A 20,703-nucleotide genomic window follows, 5' to 3' on the forward strand; every position below is an offset into this window, starting at 1 on the left:
ATTATTTCTTGAAATCTAACAAATATTATAATCAAACTATATTATATATGGAAAACTAACTATTAAAAAAAGTAATTGCATACGGACAAAACATTGTTAAGAATTAAAGAGATTTTTTAAATCATAATTACTTGATAAATTATAATACAAACATAAAAATATATATTAAGAAAGCATGTCTAAGTCCATAAAAATAAAAGAAAGACTTAAGAATGAAATATATCTTACCTTCATATACTTTTTTTTGTTACATGTTAGCTAATTCACAAACAAGTATTATGGAGAAGAGAAATTATAACTTTGTATGTGAATCTTCATGAAAATAAATATGAATCTATGTAGACAAAATAAAGGGAATGAAAAAAATAAGGACCTGAGAATGATATATTGATTAACTTCATGTACTTTTTTTTTGGTTACATGTTAGTTTCCTTCACAAATCAAATACGAATTTATAGACAAAAATAGAGGAAATAAAAAATAAAAAGTTCAATGAAATATTTCTTACCTTCATGTACTTTTTTTTTGTTATAGATCAAACGTATATGATGAAAAAAGAAAGAATAATTGTGAAAGTGAATCTTCATTAAACTAATATAAATTTATAGGCAAAATAAAGAAATTTCATAAGACACATAAACTTATAAATTTAAATTGGAGGTTATGAATATAAAAATTATGAGAACCATGAATATTATTAAAAGTAAAAATTAAAGAAGGGCAAGTCATGGGTAGTAACTCTTAGTGAATAAATTCAAAAATAAAAATAAAAATACTTAAAATGTAAAAAAATAATACTATAATTTCATGATTAGAAGTGAGATAAACAAATAGAAAAAAAAATATAGAACTTTTTTATTATTATAAATGTTCATACATTAATAAAGTATTTATTTGTATATTTGTATAAATGAAGTAATATATTTTTACAATAAAATAATTAATTTAAATTAAAAAAAGTCAAAAATAAATAAATTATGTTTCTCTTTTAATTATAAGTGAGATAAATAAATAAAAAATATGAAGAGTTTTTGTTATAAATGACCCACTATTAATAATAAATTTAAGTAATTTTTTATGATATATAATAATTAAATTTAAAAAAAAAAGATGAAAAAAACTAAATGCAAATGGAGGCCATATAGAGGTGCCACATCACCTCCTCTATGGTCCTCATTTATATATATATATTGATTTCCCACCTCCACTTAAATAGTGTTTAAATACTTAATACAAATATTAAAAGTTTCCAATGGGCTATGATAACCCGGTTAGCAGTTTTTGTCGATCGATTCTTCATAGAATTCGGTCGAAAAAATAAAAATAGTGAAAAATTATGTGACGTGATAAATATTTAGAGCGTACTTATGATATATAGCTATAGTTTTAGAAGACTAGAAACGTAGTTATATTTTGAGTTTTATAGCAAATATGCACACTTGCAATTATACAATATCTTCATACATTTTCAACTTATACTATATGTGTTGATTCTCATTTCTATGTCTGAATACAATTCGTTCATTAACACATGTAATGTATCTCTCATACAACAATATGCAAACTATAGTTGTGTTTCATAATTATACTTTAAATCATAGCCATTTATAAACTTGTATATGTGTATGTATATTATACCTAATACTGAAACTAATATACCTTTTTTTATATATATAAAAAAAAAAGACACTGGTTATAATAAAAAACTAAATTTCACACCCAACTAACCTCGTAAAATGGAAAAGTCTCTTGACTTAGACGAATAGTGACACAAATTTTTGTTATTTTTTAATAATTATGTGACCGGCCTTTGGAATTTAAAGAAGTACACCATGGACATTCCACTTGTGGAAAAAAAAAGACCATGGACATTGACTTAAAAATGGTTTTACTATATATATTCTTATAGTACCATCCATTATTATCAGATTTGAACAAATAAGGAATGGTTTCAATTGAAAAGGTATGTAAGTGACATATATTTTTTTGAAAATAATCGTTTTTTATATTTATAATAATATTATATTTGTTGTTCTAGGTAGGGATATACAAATTTTCTAGAATTATTATTATGGGAGTTGTATAGTTTGTTGATGCTTGTTATAATGTTTATTATGTAATCTTATTTCTCAATAATTTCTATTGTAAACTATACTAGTCTGTAGATAAATAAAGTCAACATCGAATCTTTTTTCATGCAATTGAATTTTAATAAGATGGGATATATAATCATTTTAGTCACAAAATATAGTAAAAAAGGGCAACATCAAAAATGAGAATTTTGATGTGGAACTTCTTTACATTCCTCTCACGTTTAGGATGTGAGTAATTTTAATATGAAAGCGTAACATTAAAGATGTGAGTCTTCTTTGCACGTTTAAGGTTTAACATCTGGAGCATGAACAATTTAATATGAAGGTTCAACATTCAAAACGAGAATTGAGAAGATTCTTACTTTGATACCATATAATGGATACTGAATCTAACTCAGTTATTTAGGATGTTTAAAGAAACATTCATCTCTATCGTTTGTTACACTTCTTTCACATTTTTATATTTATAGTGGCCTTCTTTTTCGGAATGGGTGTAATTGGTCATGTTTATGAAGAAGAAGAATATCATACTAAGGATCCTAGAGATGAAGTCATAGAAGCATGGTACATGGATGATAGTGATGACAATCAAAGGCTTCCTCATCATTGCGAACCCAAGAACTTTGAGTCTCTTGACAAGCTCACTGGTAAATATACATTATTTTCTCTGTTTCAATTGATATGATAATAAGTTTTTTTAGCTTATTATCAGAGGCGGACCCACATGGTGTCCGCCGGGTGCTCGAGCATCCATTGACTTTGTTACGGAATATATATATCTATGTAGAAATTGATAGATATTTGTATAAAATTGACATAAAGCACCCAATGAATAAATGATTCAGTTGGCCCAATGGCTCCTGGATGGGTATTTAAGAGTGTTATTGTACCAAGGTTCAAATCTCACTGTAAACACATATTTTTAATATTTTCACTTTAGAGCATCCACAACCTTAAATTCCTATATCCGCCACTACTTTTCATTATACTAAAAAAGAATGATGACATTTTGAAATTTATTACGTACGTGATATTTTCAAAGCTTGGAGTGCTTAGCTGGAGACTTGATGCTGATAAATATGAGAATCATGAAGAATTGAATAAAATTCGAGAAACACGTGGTTATCTTTACATGGTATATTGATTTTTTACATATAATATATATGGATTAAAGTTTAAAATTTGTCTATTTTTAAATTAGTTCTCTTTTTTTTTTTTCAATCAACTCGAACATTGTTGATTTATGAAAAAAATAATTTTTTTTTTCAGAGTTGAACTTTGAGAAAATTATTATCTTTTTTAAAAAAATCATAATAAACTATGATAAAAAACTCACATATATTTATTTTTTCAGGATAGTATTGAAGTTTTCCCGAAAAATTATGGAATTATATATGAGGATATGATTAAAAAATTCTTTGAAGGACATTTGCACATTGACGAGGAAGTTCGTTACTGTCTTGAAGGAAGTGGTACTGTTAGATTTCATTGAATATTGGACATTATTTGCAAAATTAATTAATGTGCCATATGTAATATATATATATATATATTACGAATTTATACTATTAGATAGAGTATTTAAGGCCTTTTTAAATTAAAATATGTACTCTTTTGTTTTAGGTTATTTTGATGTTTGAGATTATAATGATGTTTGGATTCGTATTTGGGTGAAGAAAGGTGGATTGATTGTTGTGCCTTCTGGAATTTATCATTGCTTTACACTAGATACAAGCAATTACATTAAGGTGGGTTAAAAAAAAATTGGTTATATTTTCAACAGAGAAGGGTTTAAAATATTCTTCAAGTATTTGAATTGGTACAAAATAATCATTCATACACTTTTCGCACTTAAAATATCCTGACATCCATCTTTTAACTTAAAAATACCCTTAAATTTTGATGTTAATCCTTTCGCTCATATCTGCGCTTATTGTCCATCTAAAAATTCTAGTATGAAAGAATAGTTATATATGGGTTTGAGGGATGGACCACGAGGGTTACTTATTGTACTCTAGTTTTACAATTATAATTTTTTTTAATAATTTTATATAAATTTCTAATTTTGCTACTGATTAATTTTCGTCGACCATAGGCCCGTTTGCTGCTGACCCTATTTGGACTGCGTACTATCGTCCAGATGCAGATAATCTCCCTGCAAGATTTTTAATACACACACCTTTTATTTTTTATTTTTCCAATAATTGAAAATGGTTTTGTGCATTAATTAACACTAAGAATTAATTTTTATTTGCAGGAAACAATATGTTGAAATTTTTGGATTAAGGGAAAACACTGCTCATCATGTAATTAATGATAATATTATTGACAGAGTTGACGAATTTTAAATATGCCTAGGCCGTATTTAATTTACCTCATTTTTTTTCTGAATAATTCTAACATATGAATAATTGCTCAAAATTTTTGAGTAATGGTAAATTACTAAATTTGTTTACCTGTTGAGTGAAATATTCATTGATATTTGCAATCATAGTGTGATCTATGAGTATAGGATTTCTTTTTCCTATTTTTCTATTTGAATTTGATTGATCGAATTAAATATATATACTTCACTATTTTTTGTCACAAGTATATATTTTATGTATACCATGCATAGATATATAAAAAATATATTTTTTGATTATTATTTTAATGATCAATTATTTGTTTCCTTTTTTAGAAAAAGGTACTAGAAAGAATACATCCACTTGATTAGTTCTCTTTATTTTTTTCTCATTTAGTGATACTGTGATACTCTAATTTATGAAGGGAAAATTGTATAAAATAGTAAACTAATAACCTAAATTAAATAGAATAGCTAGGGTTTGGTTTAATTGTGCTCCATAGTAAACATTATCTAAAATTTGCCAGCGTCTCTCTCCCAGGAATCTCGCTCGCCACTCTCCATTCTCGCTCGCCTCTCTCGCTTTATACACAAAAGTGTATAATTCTGTTTCTGTTTTGTATAAAGCGAGAGAAAATTGTATATACACATGCAAAAATGTATATCTTCGTGTTATACACTTAATTATACAATTTACAAACATTTTACTTCAAAAATTGCAAAGAAAAAGGCCAACGAATTATACAATTGCAGTGAAATACAATTTTCTCTAACTTTATACAACAGAAGTGTATATATTGTGTTTCTGTTTTTGTATAAAGCGAGAAAAACATATATCTTTTTGCTATAAACTTATAATTATGCAATATACATACATTTTAATTCGATTCAACTATATGCAAAGCAAATTATACAATTGTAGCGAAATAGGCCAGCGAATTATACAATGTAGGCCAGCGAATTATACACTAGTATATGTATAGTGAATTATACAGTTTTTATGTTTGCTATGGAGCGCAATTATGCAAAGTTTTCTATATTATACAAATATGAATTTTTTGTTTGCTATATGTGAAAGTTGTCCATTTATGAATGGGCGATATAATATGATGAGTAAAAAATGTAATGGGCCAATGTTAGCTAGTTCTTGAGCTTATGGCCTCTAAAAATGTGTTTTGAACAAATTTTTATGGCTTGTTAAACGAAATTTATTTAAAAATTGCATATGGTATTTGATTGATTGATATGTTTTTGATTGTTATCGTATGTATCGTAATGAATGAGGTTATCATTTTGAAGATTTGAAATCAAAAGCCGAATTAATTAAGTTTCAAGCATGAAGAATAACAACTCATTTTGTTTTAATAAATATTACTAGTACAAAAACATACTCTCATGTGTGATAAAAGTGGTAATGACATTGTCAACTACTTTAGGTCAATGTAAATTTTGATAGATTGCAAAGAGAAACATTCAGTTGAAATATGATTATACAATTGCAATTCCATTTTTCAAAATCAATAAAATTTTATGGAACTTGGACCAAAAAGGAAAAAACTAATTGAACTTGGACCAAAAAGGAAAAAACTAATTGAATATGAAAGATGTTTCAAACTTAAATTAGTCAAGATCTTGAATACATTTCATTAGTTGTTAATAACATAATAATACATCAACAACCCTAAAACCTTTACACATTTGAATTACGGCTTATTTCAATTGAGCATATGAGCGCATATTCCTATCAGATACTATCAATTCAAATTTTAATTTATGTTCATAAATTTTCATCACTATATATAGAAGTGAATCACTTAAAAATATTAGCCTAAGCATTTTCTTTTTTATCATTTTTTATTTATAAAAATATTCAATGAAGATCTTAGTACTAATAATATAAAAAATAGGAGTATTTGGCATTAAACATGTATGGTGTTAAAAAATACTCCCTCCTCGATCCCTATTTACTTGTCCATATTTCCTCTTTTAGATGTCCTTATTTACTTGTCTATTTTGACAAATCAAAAAAAGACAAAACAAAAATTCTATTACATTCTAACTTAAACTTCTTGAAAAATTTTAACTTTTAATTCATCCTTTTTGAAACCATATTTAATAAATTGTAACTTACTATGTTAATTATTATTATCTTAATATATTTATCTTTTCTAAAGTGAACAACTAAATATAGAAAAATGGAGTAATAAAAATAAATAAAAAACATGTATGGTGTTGTCATTGGGATAAAATACCTATGAGATTTCCAGTATTCCCTTCCTACCTACCATTGCACACACCAAATGACGAAAACACCCTCAAATTCATCTACCCTCAAATTCGTAAATTCATTTAACCTGGACACATCACATATTTTAGATATATAAACAAAAAGGTTAATTTAGTCTTTTCACAAGTTATACGCAAGAAAAACGTGAGACCCAGATTTAAGGAGGGTTCTATTATTTTCTCTGTCTTATTTATGACATTTTTGTAGCTCTCTGAAATTGAGAAAAAAAAAAATGGGTTCCATTGCAAAGGTATGTAAATTTACTTTGATTTTCAATTTTTATATTCTGAATTTTCGTTAAGTTTTTCTTTGTGGGTATTGATTTTTCTTGTATTTGTTTTTTCCTGGGAAGTAATTTGATCTGCTTTTGAATTGAATTTTCGTTTTCTGTGATAGTTTTAAGTTTTTGGGTGTTGTGTAATTTTTTATGATGTATATTGAAGTTCCGATCTTTACTGGTAAATTAGATTTGTTATAGAAGTATAAGATTGATTGGTAGTTTGATTTTTGGATTGTGTAAAGGGTTTGATTGTGTACTGTTTGAATTTTGTGCTTATTTGTTACGCATAAATAAATATATTCGTTTTTTTGTTTGTTTATACCCATAATAAAGGTAGGATTTTGCAAGTTGGGTTGTATTTTCTTTGCTTAATTTTGATTTTTTTGGATTCTGTAAAGGGTTTGATCAGTTTTGTTTTCTATTTGGATTTTGTATCATGTTTGATATACCCAACTTAGCCTTAGTTAATGATTTTTTAAGTTCCCTTTTTCTATTTTACGATAACATACCTAGTTTAGTCTTACAAAGTGAGTGGTAGGGAGGATTAGAAGTAGAGAGGTTGGTTCTAATAGACCCTTGGCTCAAGGAAAACGTCTTGTTTTTACATTTTATGAAATATTTTATGGTATTCAAGTTGTCTGACTTGCAATTGTTTATTCTGTGGATAAAAAGGTTATAGTTTGCTAGGTATATATTGTGCTTATGGATAGACATAGACGATGTTGCTATTGGGGTAGGAGGTGTTTTCAACGGAGCAAATCTGGAGTTGACGCGACTCAAGGGGTTTAGTTTTTTTGTAATAGATGTGAAATAACCATAAATAAATCAATTGATTACACCTAAAAAAACGCCTGAAAACTACACCTACTTTCTAGGAAGAGTGATATGATTAAGTAATTACACAAACGTTGAATCAAAAATCCAAACTAATTGCACAAACTTTGAATCAAAAACCGACGTGTAACAGCTTTCCTCAACCTCTGTACTCAAGGAGTTTTGTTTAATTGCTAAAAATAAACAGTGTGACTATAGGAAATTTGAGAACTACTCTTATTATATATTTTATTGTAAAGATAAACAATGTTGACTACTGGAAAGTTGAAAGCTATTCTATTATCTATTTTATTGTAAAAATAAACAATCTTGACTATAGGAAAGTTGATAAGTATTCTATTTTCTATTTTATTGTCCTGATGGAAGTCATTATGGATCAATAAAGGAGTTCTGGTTTTAGGAGATGATAAACAAAGCAAAATTAGGTGTACTTCCATGAAGAAGTTAATGGAAGTGGATCAATTTATGAACGAGATGGATCTTGTAATAAGATGCGCGTAATTAGAAAATTAATCCAAAAGAATTTGTTATTTTTCAAAATATAGTGGTTTTTAGCAATGTCTGTAATGTCCATGAAATCACTTCAGTGCATCATGGGGACATTGACTATATAATTTTAAAATATTATCTATTTTTGGATCGACTTCTATTGTGTTTGTTGCAAACCCCTTTACAGAATATAGACAACTTTTGCAGTGAAAACTGAAAACTGTCCTGCTTAAAGCTGAGCGATCCAAGTAAAATGTCGCAACAGACACTAATAAAATGATACAAGTTCTGGACAAAAGGGGGTTTGTAAATTTATGGTTATAGGAGGGTTGGTAGAACAAAATTGGCTTGTCGTGGTCTATTGATACTTGTATTGTCCTATTACTTGATCATTTGGTTGTTGCCTTGGGTGAAGCTATGGTTTCTTAAAATGATGATCTTCCCTGTCCATACAAGAGAGTGGAATGTGAATTTATTCAACTCAAACCGGGGAGAAAGTGCTAAATAAGCCCCCCAGCAGGGCTTAGTTCATGAGGCAAAGGTTGATGAGGGATTTGTGGCTTATGTCACAAGTTCGAGCCTTAAGCCATGCGAATTAAGCTTGGTATTTAAATGGATCAGGTACAGGGACAGGTCCATTATCCCCGAGTTTTCAAGGGCTGCGGTTGGTCGTAAGTATTGGCCCCAGAACACCACTACCTTCCCTCTCTTTGAGGCATTAATATGAGGTCTCATACCACTAGAGACACTACGATGAAGTGGCCTTGCAGAGTACAAACCCTGGAAACATTATGATGATTGATTACTTCAAATGAACTTTGTGATAGTTAATTTTACTTCGGCTTTTGTTTGATGCTATTTTTTCTCCGCTAGATGTTTTGGATTTTTCAGAATAAGCATTCAAGAAGCATAACCTTGAAGAACCTGAAAGCCTATCTCATATGAAACTGTCTGAACTTGCATAGAGCATTGACGCCCAATCTGAAGGACATGATAAATTTTTTGCTCAGTTGAAGTAACTGGTTGTGGTTTTGCATTTATTCTAATAGAGTTAGCTCCTCTCGAGTTTCCTCAGTGAAGAACTTTTAATACTTTTTTAGAGTGGACACCAAAAACGAAAAACAAAATGCATCAAAACATTCTTAGGCAATCTTATTTAAATGGAGAACAAAGACTAGTTGGGTTTACGCTTGCCAAATTTTTCCTTGCCAAATTTTTCTGGTTCAGGGTTAGGGTCGGGAAGCTTAACTGTATACTTTTACTTTCACGATGTTACTATCAATACATGTGGTTATACCTTTTGGGCTTTTAGTTTGACATGTTAATCATATATGATTTGTTACTTTGTTGGAGTTACTTGCCCCCCTACATTTGCTAAGAAAGAATGATTATAATGCTGTTTTTGAATGAATCCTTACACATAAAAACAAAGTGTAGAAATTTAGATTACCATAAAATTGGTTAGTTGGAGAAGGAAATGGAGAATCATTCACATGTTGTTTTTGTTTTGTCAATTCCTGCAGGATCCAAGAGAGGATGTCATACAGGCATGGTACATGGATGACAACGATGAGGACCAGAGGCTTCCTCATCACCGTGAGCCAAAGGAATTTGTGTCTCTTGACAAGCTGGCTGGTAACGATCAGGCTAAACATTATACATATAAAAATTATCTATGCGGAATAGAAAATCCCCTTTCACCTCCCACACAAAAAGAAATCGCTAGTTTCTGGCAGTTTGTCTTCCCTTTAAACTTCCTGATAAATTTTGGGATTCTGTGAATAAGGATCTCCTCATTTGTAAATTCTGGTTAAGTAGGTAAATTACTTTTCAATTGATACTGATAATCTAATTTGTTGTTAACTCTCTTGGTATTTTGGTGTTAGAAATTGAATAGGTGAAGATCTTTTGAATGTAGCCATTGGTGGATGAGAATCCCACATTGATAATTTTATCATTTCTCCAAATTCTAATGTTGTCACTTGTCCTAATCATATGATGAACAAGGAATAAAGTAATGAACCAAGTGCTTTTACAACTTATAAGTTGATTGCTGGATGTGTCCTGCCTCTGTATTCCCTTCTTAATTACTTTGTCAAAATTTCAGAACTTGGAGTGCTCAGCTGGAGACTTGATGCTGACAATTATGAGACTGATGAGGAGTTGAAGAAAATTCGGGAAGATCGTGGATATTCATACATTGTATGTTAAAGTTACAAATTGAGACCTTTCATCAGTAATATAGATACAACTTGGTCCCTTTTTTATTATTTATGAGTACTGAAGTTTTATGGGTTCATATTTACTTCAGGATTTCTGTGAGGTTTGCCCTGAGAAACTACCGAATTACGAGGAGAAAATCAAGAACTTTTTTGAAGAACACCTGCACACCGACGAGGAGATCCGTTACGCTGTTGCAGGAAGTGGTAAGATTGCAGTTTATGATTGGATTTTTCTATTCCACCTTCCTACTACTGTTGCTAAATAAATACTTCTGGGTGTAGGTTACTTTGATGTCCGCGATGTGAATGAGAGCTGGATTCGCGTCTGGGTAAAGAAAGGTGGAATGATTGTTCTTCCTGCTGGAATCTATCACCGCTTCACGCTTGATTCAAGCAACTACATTAAGGTACTTCCTAAAAGCATACATGAAAATATGTAGTTAATGCTGTAATATTTTCATCGTTGCCTCCTTTGGAGACACAGTTTTGGCACTTGTGCTCGATTGCACTTCTTGCACAGTATATTTGATTAGAGTAATGGTTTTTGTAGGCAATGCGTCTCTTTGTTGGTGACCCAATTTGGACTCCATACAATCGTCCACATGATCATCTCCCCGCAAGGTTTATCTCTAGACCCTCGCTATACTATCTAGTCATTTGTTTTAGTTGGATAACCAGATACAATCTTTGAACGTGGAAGCTTATGAACGTCTTTTACATGCAGGCAAGAATATGTTGAGACGTTTGTCAACGCAGATGGCGCTGGTCGTGCTGTTAATGCTGCTGCTTAAATCAACTATAGGAGAGGAATTTGAAATCGTACTAGATTGTAATAAATATTACCATATGGTGGCTTTGCTGTTCTTGATGTGTGCCTTACTAAGCATGTTTAATGTTGTATTGTGGCACTAAATAAATCACCCCCTATGGGAGATTGATTGTTTATATGCAAGTGGAATTTGTTATGTGATTTTAGGTGCTTTGTTCTTGTCAAGTAATCCAATATTTCCTATTTCTGCTTGTAATTTAGTTGCAATTTCTTTTTTTTGTTGGTTGTATGTGTTTGTTATGGAGGAAAATAATTTTTCCCTGGTAAATTTTTTTGATTTTTTTTTGTTGAGGAAACTTAATGTCGTAGGAAAAATAAGTTTCACAATGACATTTGTTCGTTCCTTATTATTTCTGCCCTAACAATCCTCTAAATCGGTAAATTGAAAAAGAACAACCCACGTTCCGACATTAAACAAGATTTCATTCCTTAAAATCTTCTCATTTTGTTATTTATCTTCCACAAATCTTTAAAGAATTAATTTATACTCATCTCTCGTAACCTTAAAACTAGTATTGTAACCAAAGTAACACCTTAAAATTCTTAAGAGATGAAATCTCAAATAACGTGAATGAACACACTTGTGAAAATATTATTCGTGAACTTAAGGTCATGCTTAAGGATCTAGGTTACCACAGTGATGAAAAATGATAAATGTTTAGAGGTCCGGAGTTTAGAAGAAATTGTGGATATCATTGAAAAAGATAATATTAAATATAATACAATATCTTTGGAGCTAGTTAAAGTTAAGGAAACATTTAACGCATCTACAACTCTTCACAATTTTATGGTGCAGTTCAAAAAAAAACATTGGAACTTTTGGATGCAATAAAAAAAAGTTAAAGATAAGCTTCAACTAGATTTAACATTTTAACAAAAAATAGAACACAATAGAATCATATCTCACCTGTTTAGGTATATTTATACTTTTAAAAGATTATTATTATATCATACATTTAGATAGAGATCTTTTGAAATTATATTATCTTATTATTTTATCGAAATGAATGATTTTTTCCGTTAACCTAAGTTGGGACCGGAGAAATATTATCTTAATTAACAAGGTACTAATTTAATGAGATTTTCAATATATATAGGGGAATAAGAAAGAGAAAGACTTGATGTTACTCATATATATATATATATATATATATATACACATGCGAAGATTTGAAAATTTCGAGCGTACTAATACATTATCTTTGTTGATATATATACCACACATATCTAATGTCTGACACATTACATGTGTTGATACAAGACAAGATAAATGTTTGATATCTCAACACATTATATATGCTGATACAAGAAACACATGTCACAATATATTACATCCCGATACATCAAATAGGGACTCATTCAGACTAACATTTTTTTATACCTCTCCTTTTATTGTTTCGGCATGGTAAGTAAACCTACCAATAAGGTGGTCACCAAAAAAACTAGTCAGTTTTTTATATTTACATTAAAATTAATTAATCTCGATTCACATCGAATAGATTTATTTAAGATAATATTCTTTAGTAATGATTTTTTTCATATTCAAAACTCAATTAAAATATTTAATTAAGAAAATAATAATTTAACTAACTAATAGTGAATAAACTAGATAAGTTAGGTTGTTGACCGGTAAGTACGAAAGACTGCGTGCTTAGCAACTACCACTCACTTCCCCACTCTTTTTCTTATAATTTTTTTTTAAAAAAAAAATTCTCTCTGCCATATTTTTTTTCTATAAGAAGTATCTTTTTTTTTTCTTTTAGATAAGCTCATTTTGTACTCCACTTTTGGTAAGATTTTTCTCTTATAAAATTTTTAAAATAAAAATCACACCATTGTTCACATTACTTATTATTATCATATAACTTTATTTTATTTAAGATTATAAAATATCACTTTTTCATGAGGATAATTGTAGATATCTTTTAAATAATTTTAGTGATGTATAATATATAAAAAGGAATTAAAATATATATGTAAATCGACACTGATGACCTTTTTTTTCTTCTTAGAATTTGTGAGGACTTTATATTAAATCAATGGCAGAGAAAAGTGGACATGGCTCTATTCTGCGAAGTGAAGCCCTCAAGAAGGTCAGTTTCAATTTTCTCGGAATCTCGCTCGCCTTTCTCTATATTTTATATGATACTGCAAAACATAGACATTATTCTTTCGATAGTATCAATTGTGCACAGCCAAAAAAAAAGCGGAAAATACTCGTATCAAATGTAACTCTTTATTTATATATCGCCAATGAAAATAAATACAAAATGATACAAATTGTATCCGATTATATTCGTTAATATAATTTGTATTTATCGAATACAATTTATATTTATATAATCTCTTCTCTCTCATCCACTCCAGCTCTCGCGGTGCTCTGTCTCAATAATCCTGTTCGCCTCTCTCCTCTATATAGATTTCTAATTGGTTTGCTCTAAACATTAGTCATTTTTTTTTTAAAATTTTCCCTTATTTACTTAAAAAAATCATTTTGACCCGATACATATTGATCCAAACAAACTTTGAGCAGATTAGATTTTTAGCCCATTAATTAACTCAGCCCGTTGGACCTTCTAGATTTGACTCATTATATTTGCTTATCACCTCTATAAATATAGCTATAATATAACTAAATTTCGAGAAAATGAGATCTCTTAACTATTTAGACAAAAAATAATCTTTTCTAATCTCTTTATGTGTAAAAATAAAGATATCTCGTAAACAAACACAAAAATAATATAAAAAGCCTACAAAACCAATGTTATCCTGATTTTCTAACATGTTATTTTTTTACATTTGACTGTAGTATATTTTGGAAACCAGTGTGTATCCAAGAGAGCATGAGCTACTAAAAGAACTCACACAAGTCTCATTCGATAAGTATAAAATAGTGTAAGTCCTAATTTTTGGATCTTATTAAATCCATGGAATGTTTGCATTATGAATTTAATTTTTTGTGCATTAACAGGGTATAAAAATAATTTATAAGAATAAACTTATAAAGTAATTATATGTAATTTTCAGGACAAATGATAAGTAATAATTTAAAGAAGTCTCACATCGATGGAGAAGGGAATAAGTGGTTTAATTTCTTCATATGGCTCGAGTAATTCTAATCTGTTGAATTAACTTTTAGGTTGAATTAGATCGATGATACATTTCTTAATTAACGCTTGTAGGCTATAGATAACTTTGATGACTAGTGTAAAAAGAATTCATTGATAAATATGTATATAAGTTTTAACAGCTTTTAACACTGATTAGAGGTTTAGTTTAGTGATTAAGACTGAAAATTCCTAAGTATATACCCTGAATATGTATATTCATTCTTAATATACAACATATATACATTTGTCAACTATTATTTTTACATACAGGAGCTTGATGGGTGTGCCTCGAGATGAAGGCCAATTTCTTTCGATGCTTCTAAAGATCATGAATGCCAAGAAGACAATGGAGATTGGAGTTTTCACCGGCTACTCTCTTCTAACTACAGCTCTTGCTTTGCCTGAAGATGGGAAAGTGAGTATCATAATCACATCATCTGAGTTAATCGTCAAAAACACATTTGAGAATATCATTCTTTTCGCGAATTTCATACTCCAATTATCGTCAGTTGTTCCCTTTTTTCATCTCAACGAGCATCATCTAGGTATTAAAACACATATCAGCTATCAGTTGTTCCTTATTTTCAGGGATGGAGCCAGAAATTTCATAAAGGGTATTCACAAATAGCAGTTTGTTATGTTAAGGATATTCAAAATATGTTATTTTAATTATTATGTGTATCATTTTACTTGTATACATGCTATTTTTTCCGATATAAAGTGTCTAATTGAACACCCTTATCACTATGTGGCTACGCCACTGCCTATTTCATAAACTATTAGTATCCTTAACGTACTACAAGAGAATAACTGATAGCTGAAATGTGTTTAAATATACAAATGGTGATGGATCACAAAAAAATGGTAATTCAGATATGTTTTCACAAGTATATCACAAATTATTAAAACTTTTTTTGATACACAGGTAATAGCAATTGATCCAGATAAAGATGCATATGAAGTTGGATTGCCATTTATTAAGAAGGCTGGTGTGGAGCATAAGATTCAATTCATTCAATCACAGGCCCTGCCTGTTCTTGAAAAACTCCTCAACGTATGGATTCATACCTTTTTTCGAAATATTTTTTTTTTATGTAGTTTCTAAATATGTATATTGTTTAAGGCCTAAAGTTGGTTCGTGAGGGATGATGTATAATCTATTAATTAGATTTCTTCCTATTAGCCTTTTTAATGAAAATATTAGAAATAGCAAACATAATAGACATAATAAGACTCTATGACTATAGTTTTGGTGATTGGGCTTCATAGCTATAGTTCCGATCGCTATGGAGACTGCGGTTTGTCAGTTTGTATATTTCGCTTGCGAATATACAAATAGGACAAGTACATACATATTCTATATCTATACATTTAGAAATTTTTCAGAACTCCTTTTGTATATTTCATTTATCAATTTATAAATAGGGTAATTTATTATGAATTTCTCATAAATCGCATACAAATAGCTAGGGTGAGCATATACAAAATTCTAGATTTATACAAATCAGACGAATCACAAAACTTGAGGAAACGATAAGCGTGAATTACAATTTTCTTTAACTATAGCTATGATACCTAATAGCTAATATACGCTAAATTTTTGCTATTCCGCGTAATTTTCCCATTTTTTGTTATGTGTGCTAGTTAATCAATGTTGAATGTCTTTACATCAAAAACAGGAAAAAGAAGAAGGGACATTTGATTTCATATTCATTGATGCTGATAAAGAGAACTATTTGAAATACCATGAGATTGTACTAAAATTGGTGAAAGTTGGAGGAGTAGTTGGCTATGATAACACTTTATGGTTTGGGACAGTTGCACTTTCAGAGGATGATCCTATGCCACCAGGATTAAAGGCATTGAGAGGAGTTGTTAGGGAGATCAACACTTTTTTAGCTAATGATCCTAGAATTGAAATGTCTCAACTTTCAATTGGTGATGGACTTACCCTTTGTCGCCGTCTCTACTAGTTTGAAACTGAGGCGTAATTGATTTTATTGTTATTTAGTGTATCAACTAAAAATGGGGCATGGTTTTGTTTAGTAGAAGAGACTTTTTTGTTGTTGTTGTTGTTGTTCGTTCATCAGTCAAAAAGGGAGGCAGGAACGATATTATTATGCGTTTGTATTTCGACTTTTCTTATAATGTCTTGAAATGTTAAAAATTATCTTGATTGAATAAAAATAACTCGATTTTCACTTGCAAATTCTAATTCTTTTTAAAAAGTGAAATTTAATTAGTTCCAAGGTAACTCAATTTATTAACTTCCAACTGCAATTTTAATTAAGAAAAAATAATACTACTTCCTTTCTTCTAGATTAACTAATCAGCTTACTAAATTAAGATATTATTAATTAATTTTTTTTATTTATAATTTTTTAAATATTTTATAAATAAAAAATGATCAACTAATACTGAATATATAATAGAATGTCTCTTAATTGGCTTTTGTTATAACCTTGATGGGGAGGTGGGCCTTGGGATCTGTCCTATTTCTATATTCATCTCAAACCTAAAAAAAAAGTAAAAATTTAAGAAATCTCATAGTGTAATTCAATAATTACATTCTGTCCCGATAAATTTAGTATTTACAAAAAATTCCTTAAATTTGTTGTTCTGTGATACTTTAGACTCTACTGATACATGGTAAATGATACATGTTAAGTTTAAACTGTTGAGAAAAAAATGGGGAAAAAATGATACAATTAATGTTGTTACTAAAACAGCTTAATTTAAGGTAACAGATCATTAATCACCATAAAATCAGCACGTAATTGGATATTAATTTCAAATTTTGAAAATCAAAGATTATATCATCTATTTTGAAGTCTATTTATCTTTTCAATCTGGCTTCTTTAAATAATTGTTGATCATTTCTAAGAATCCTTTGAAATCCTTAAAGTACACTACGGTCAATTTGACAATAAGAATATATAATGTTTCTCTTTAGTTATAATTGAATATTGGGGTTTCTCGCTTTTATTTTATGTATGTTATGCTTGGTTGAATATCTGTCTTTTTTTTGTGAACGATGCACTCTATTCATCCAATAGTGTTCAATACAAAACAAATAGATGATAACTATCTACACTCCTATCAATTACAAAAAGTCTATACATGCTACAGCTACAAAACACGAGAAACAATCTTACATAGTGAATAAAAAAGACAATGCAACAACTTCTCTAATTACAAGACCTAAGGGTATGAATTTGAAGCAAGTAAAGGTCTTTGGAAGCTAGAGATGCTTCTGCCTCTGGTATTTATATGCAGTACAGTTTCCTTGCATAATCAGTCTGCTGAATACTCCTCCCCCTGGAATCTGATCACATTCTTGTCCTTTAGGAAATTGTTGTTAAAATTGACAGCAAACCTTATGGGATGTGTTGGTATCTTTTTAATCTTGTACTTCATTGGCTGCAATTTGAAAATAAAACAACAAATTATAACGATATTGAAATATAAATACTAAATAAAACAACTAATAACTTACTGATACATGGTTTCAGTTTTCAGAAATTCATACTACATGAAAAACATGTGATACATGTCTACTACATGTATCATTGAATTAACTAAAACATTATAACATGTGATACATATCTAATACATGTATCAGAAACATCTACTAAACAATATACACACTGATTCTCTATGTATCATCAAGTATAGTTGATGACGCATTTATTAAATTTAGTGAATGATACATTATAACAATTTTCAAAACATGTATCAGTACATCAACTAAACAACTAATACCTTATTGATACATGATATTAGTTTTCAGGAATTCATACTATATGCAAAACATGTGATACATATCTACTACATGTATCAATGCATTGACTAAACACTGTACACACTGATTCTATATGTATCATCAAGCACAGTTGATGACACATTTACTAAACTTATTGAATGATACATTATAACAATTTCCAAAACTTCATGATACATATAAAATATTATGATACACAACAAATTCATGTATCAATTCACCATCTAAAATATTATGATACACAACAAATTCATGTATCTGTGATATTGTTAAATCCCAGATTTAACTCTTTCAAACTGCTGAGTGCTGCAGATATAAAACGGTTGGCTAACAATGTGGAATGGTTTTGCTTTAGTCAGTTCTTTTTGGCAGATAACAAATGTCTTCCACTTATCCAAAAACTTCTCACATCCATCATCTAAAAGGTGAGATCTATTGACATTTAGCGACTTCAACGAAGTGAGAGCTATATTATGATAAACGGACTATCAGAAACTTCAACAACGTGGAATCCCAGAATAGAGAAGTAATTCCCCAAAAAATTCTCTTTTACTTCATAAAGTTTGTCCCGCAAACTAGGCCTAGTAAGTTAACATGGAAATTAAAACAGTAAAAGCAGACCTGTGAGGTAATCCAAACATGACGCAGTAACAACAGACCCTTCCAAGTTTAGCACGACTAGTTTGTACAGATCTGTAAAAGAATGAAATATTATCAAATCCAGATTACATCTTAACGTAGAACAAAAAGAAAATGTTAACTTTACGAAAAGCAGCCGAAGAGACTATTAATTGAGCTTCTTACAGCCAGAGTCTTTGTTTGAATCCACCTTAACATTCATAGGATCATGCAAAAAGAACTGAAACTTGATGGAGAACAAAACGGTAGAAGTTAAGAGAAGTTGTCCTGCTTCCTGAAATTTTTACTTTTTTAAATTTCAAATTTTTTGAATTTTGAAATTCAAAATTTCAAAATTTGGTCTTTTATTTAAAATTGATTAAATTTAATAATTCAAAATCAAAAAGCTGATTTAAAAGGTTGAGTGTTTAAATGGATAAAATTCAAAATTCAAAAACTGATTTAAGAGGTTGAGTGTTTTAATGGAGAAAAAATAGGCATTAAAATGGGTAAATGTGTATTATAGGAGAGAGAATGTAATGTATCTAAAACTTACACTAAAATTAAAAAAAAAAAGGAATTATGTAATATTTAAAAAAAAGTAGGGAAAATTAGAGAATATAAAAATTATAGTTGTGTATTTAAGTTATTTTTCTAAAAAAAATATTACGTAATTATGTAAATTTTGCTATAATATGCATATATGAAAATCTTAAATAAAATATTATAAAGCGCAATTATGCAAACTTTGTTATAATAATTTTTTATTTGCTATATGTGAAAGTTACCTAATTTGATATTAATTTATTTTTTTTCAGTCAATTAGGTTTGTCACTTCCCATCAAATCTTTGGATTAGTGGATATATGTTATAAATAATAATGTTGTAATACCTGTCAAGGTTTTTTTGGCTTAGATAATTATCAGGGGAAAATATATAAAATTATTGTAGATTGTATATTGATTGAAGAGTTAAATTAGGTAGTTTCAACCATTTAAAGTTCTTTAACATTGAAATTTCTAACTTATCATATAAAATTTGTCATAAGTTTTAGGATTTTCGAATGCATATTCATTTTTGGGTTAGATAACTATTTGTTCATTGGTTGTTACACTTTTCTTTTTATTAAATCTAATTAATTTAGATATGCATCTAACAAATATTTATAATACTTTTTGTTAAAAAAATATATATTGTATTTTCAATTTCATGATATAAATTTGATACTTTTGATTCAAGAATAGAATAATTTAACGGATGGAGGACCTGTCATCTTTTCATATTAATAAATTTTGAAGATGAGAAAATACATATTTTTAGGTGAATTTCAAATTAAAAAAGAGAAAAGAAATAAGTGAATAATGATAAATTTTTATAAATTTATTAAATAATGTATATTATGGACCTAAGACCAATTATGGGCTTTGGGCCGTGCCCATAACAACTAGCAGTACTAGCACTTTCTACATCAATTTGACTAATGATTATTATTACACTTTTGATCATCTTTTGTTCTTTCTGGATTGTAAGTAGACATATTTATTTTATTTTATTTTTACTTTTGTTACTTAACATAATGTTTAGGTTCATAATTGTTGCTATTAATATTCGTGTTGCGTCACCCCTTAGATTTTCCTCTTTTTGGAGTGCCTTTTTTATATTGAATTATCATTATTTACGTACTAAAATATATTTAGTTGAATAGATGGTGTGATAATTTATGTGAAAAAGAGATTCATTGATTGCTACTTAGGTAAATAGATTCAAGATAGTTTTTAATAAATGGATAGTGATAGGTCACTTGGAAGAAGAAAAA

The 20,703-nt window shown here is 29.0% G+C and overlaps 2 protein-coding genes and 1 pseudogene across 2 annotated transcripts; all 3 read left to right on the plus strand.

Moving 5' to 3' along the window:
- The first annotated feature begins 2,224 nt into the window (after positions 1-2,224).
- Positions 2,225-4,513, plus strand: LOC101254337 (acireductone dioxygenase 2-like; annotated as a pseudogene).
- Positions 4,514-6,923: 2,410 nt separating this feature from the next.
- Positions 6,924-11,593, plus strand: ARD (acireductone dioxygenase). Its single transcript, NM_001331163.1, is given in 7 exon segments — positions 6,924-6,974; positions 9,851-9,962; positions 10,435-10,529; positions 10,639-10,753; positions 10,832-10,956; positions 11,100-11,170; positions 11,274-11,593. Coding segments are annotated over 7 exon segments (603 nt in total). The 5' UTR covers positions 6,924-6,956; the 3' UTR covers positions 11,341-11,593.
- A 1,550-nt stretch (positions 11,594-13,143) lies between these two features.
- Positions 13,144-16,669, plus strand: AnthOMT (flavonoid 3',5'-methyltransferase). The gene is given in 6 exon segments (NM_001302899.3): positions 13,144-13,168; positions 13,391-13,471; positions 14,188-14,273; positions 14,759-14,903; positions 15,414-15,542; positions 16,168-16,669. Coding segments are annotated over 5 exon segments (708 nt in total). The 5' UTR covers positions 13,144-13,168; positions 13,391-13,417; the 3' UTR covers positions 16,462-16,669.
- The last annotated feature ends 4,034 nt before the right edge of the window (positions 16,670-20,703 follow it).

The sequence above is a fragment of the Solanum lycopersicum genome, chromosome 9 (assembly GCF_036512215.1).
Source record: "Solanum lycopersicum chromosome 9, SLM_r2.1".
Classification (NCBI taxonomy): domain Eukaryota; kingdom Viridiplantae; phylum Streptophyta; class Magnoliopsida; order Solanales; family Solanaceae; genus Solanum; species Solanum lycopersicum.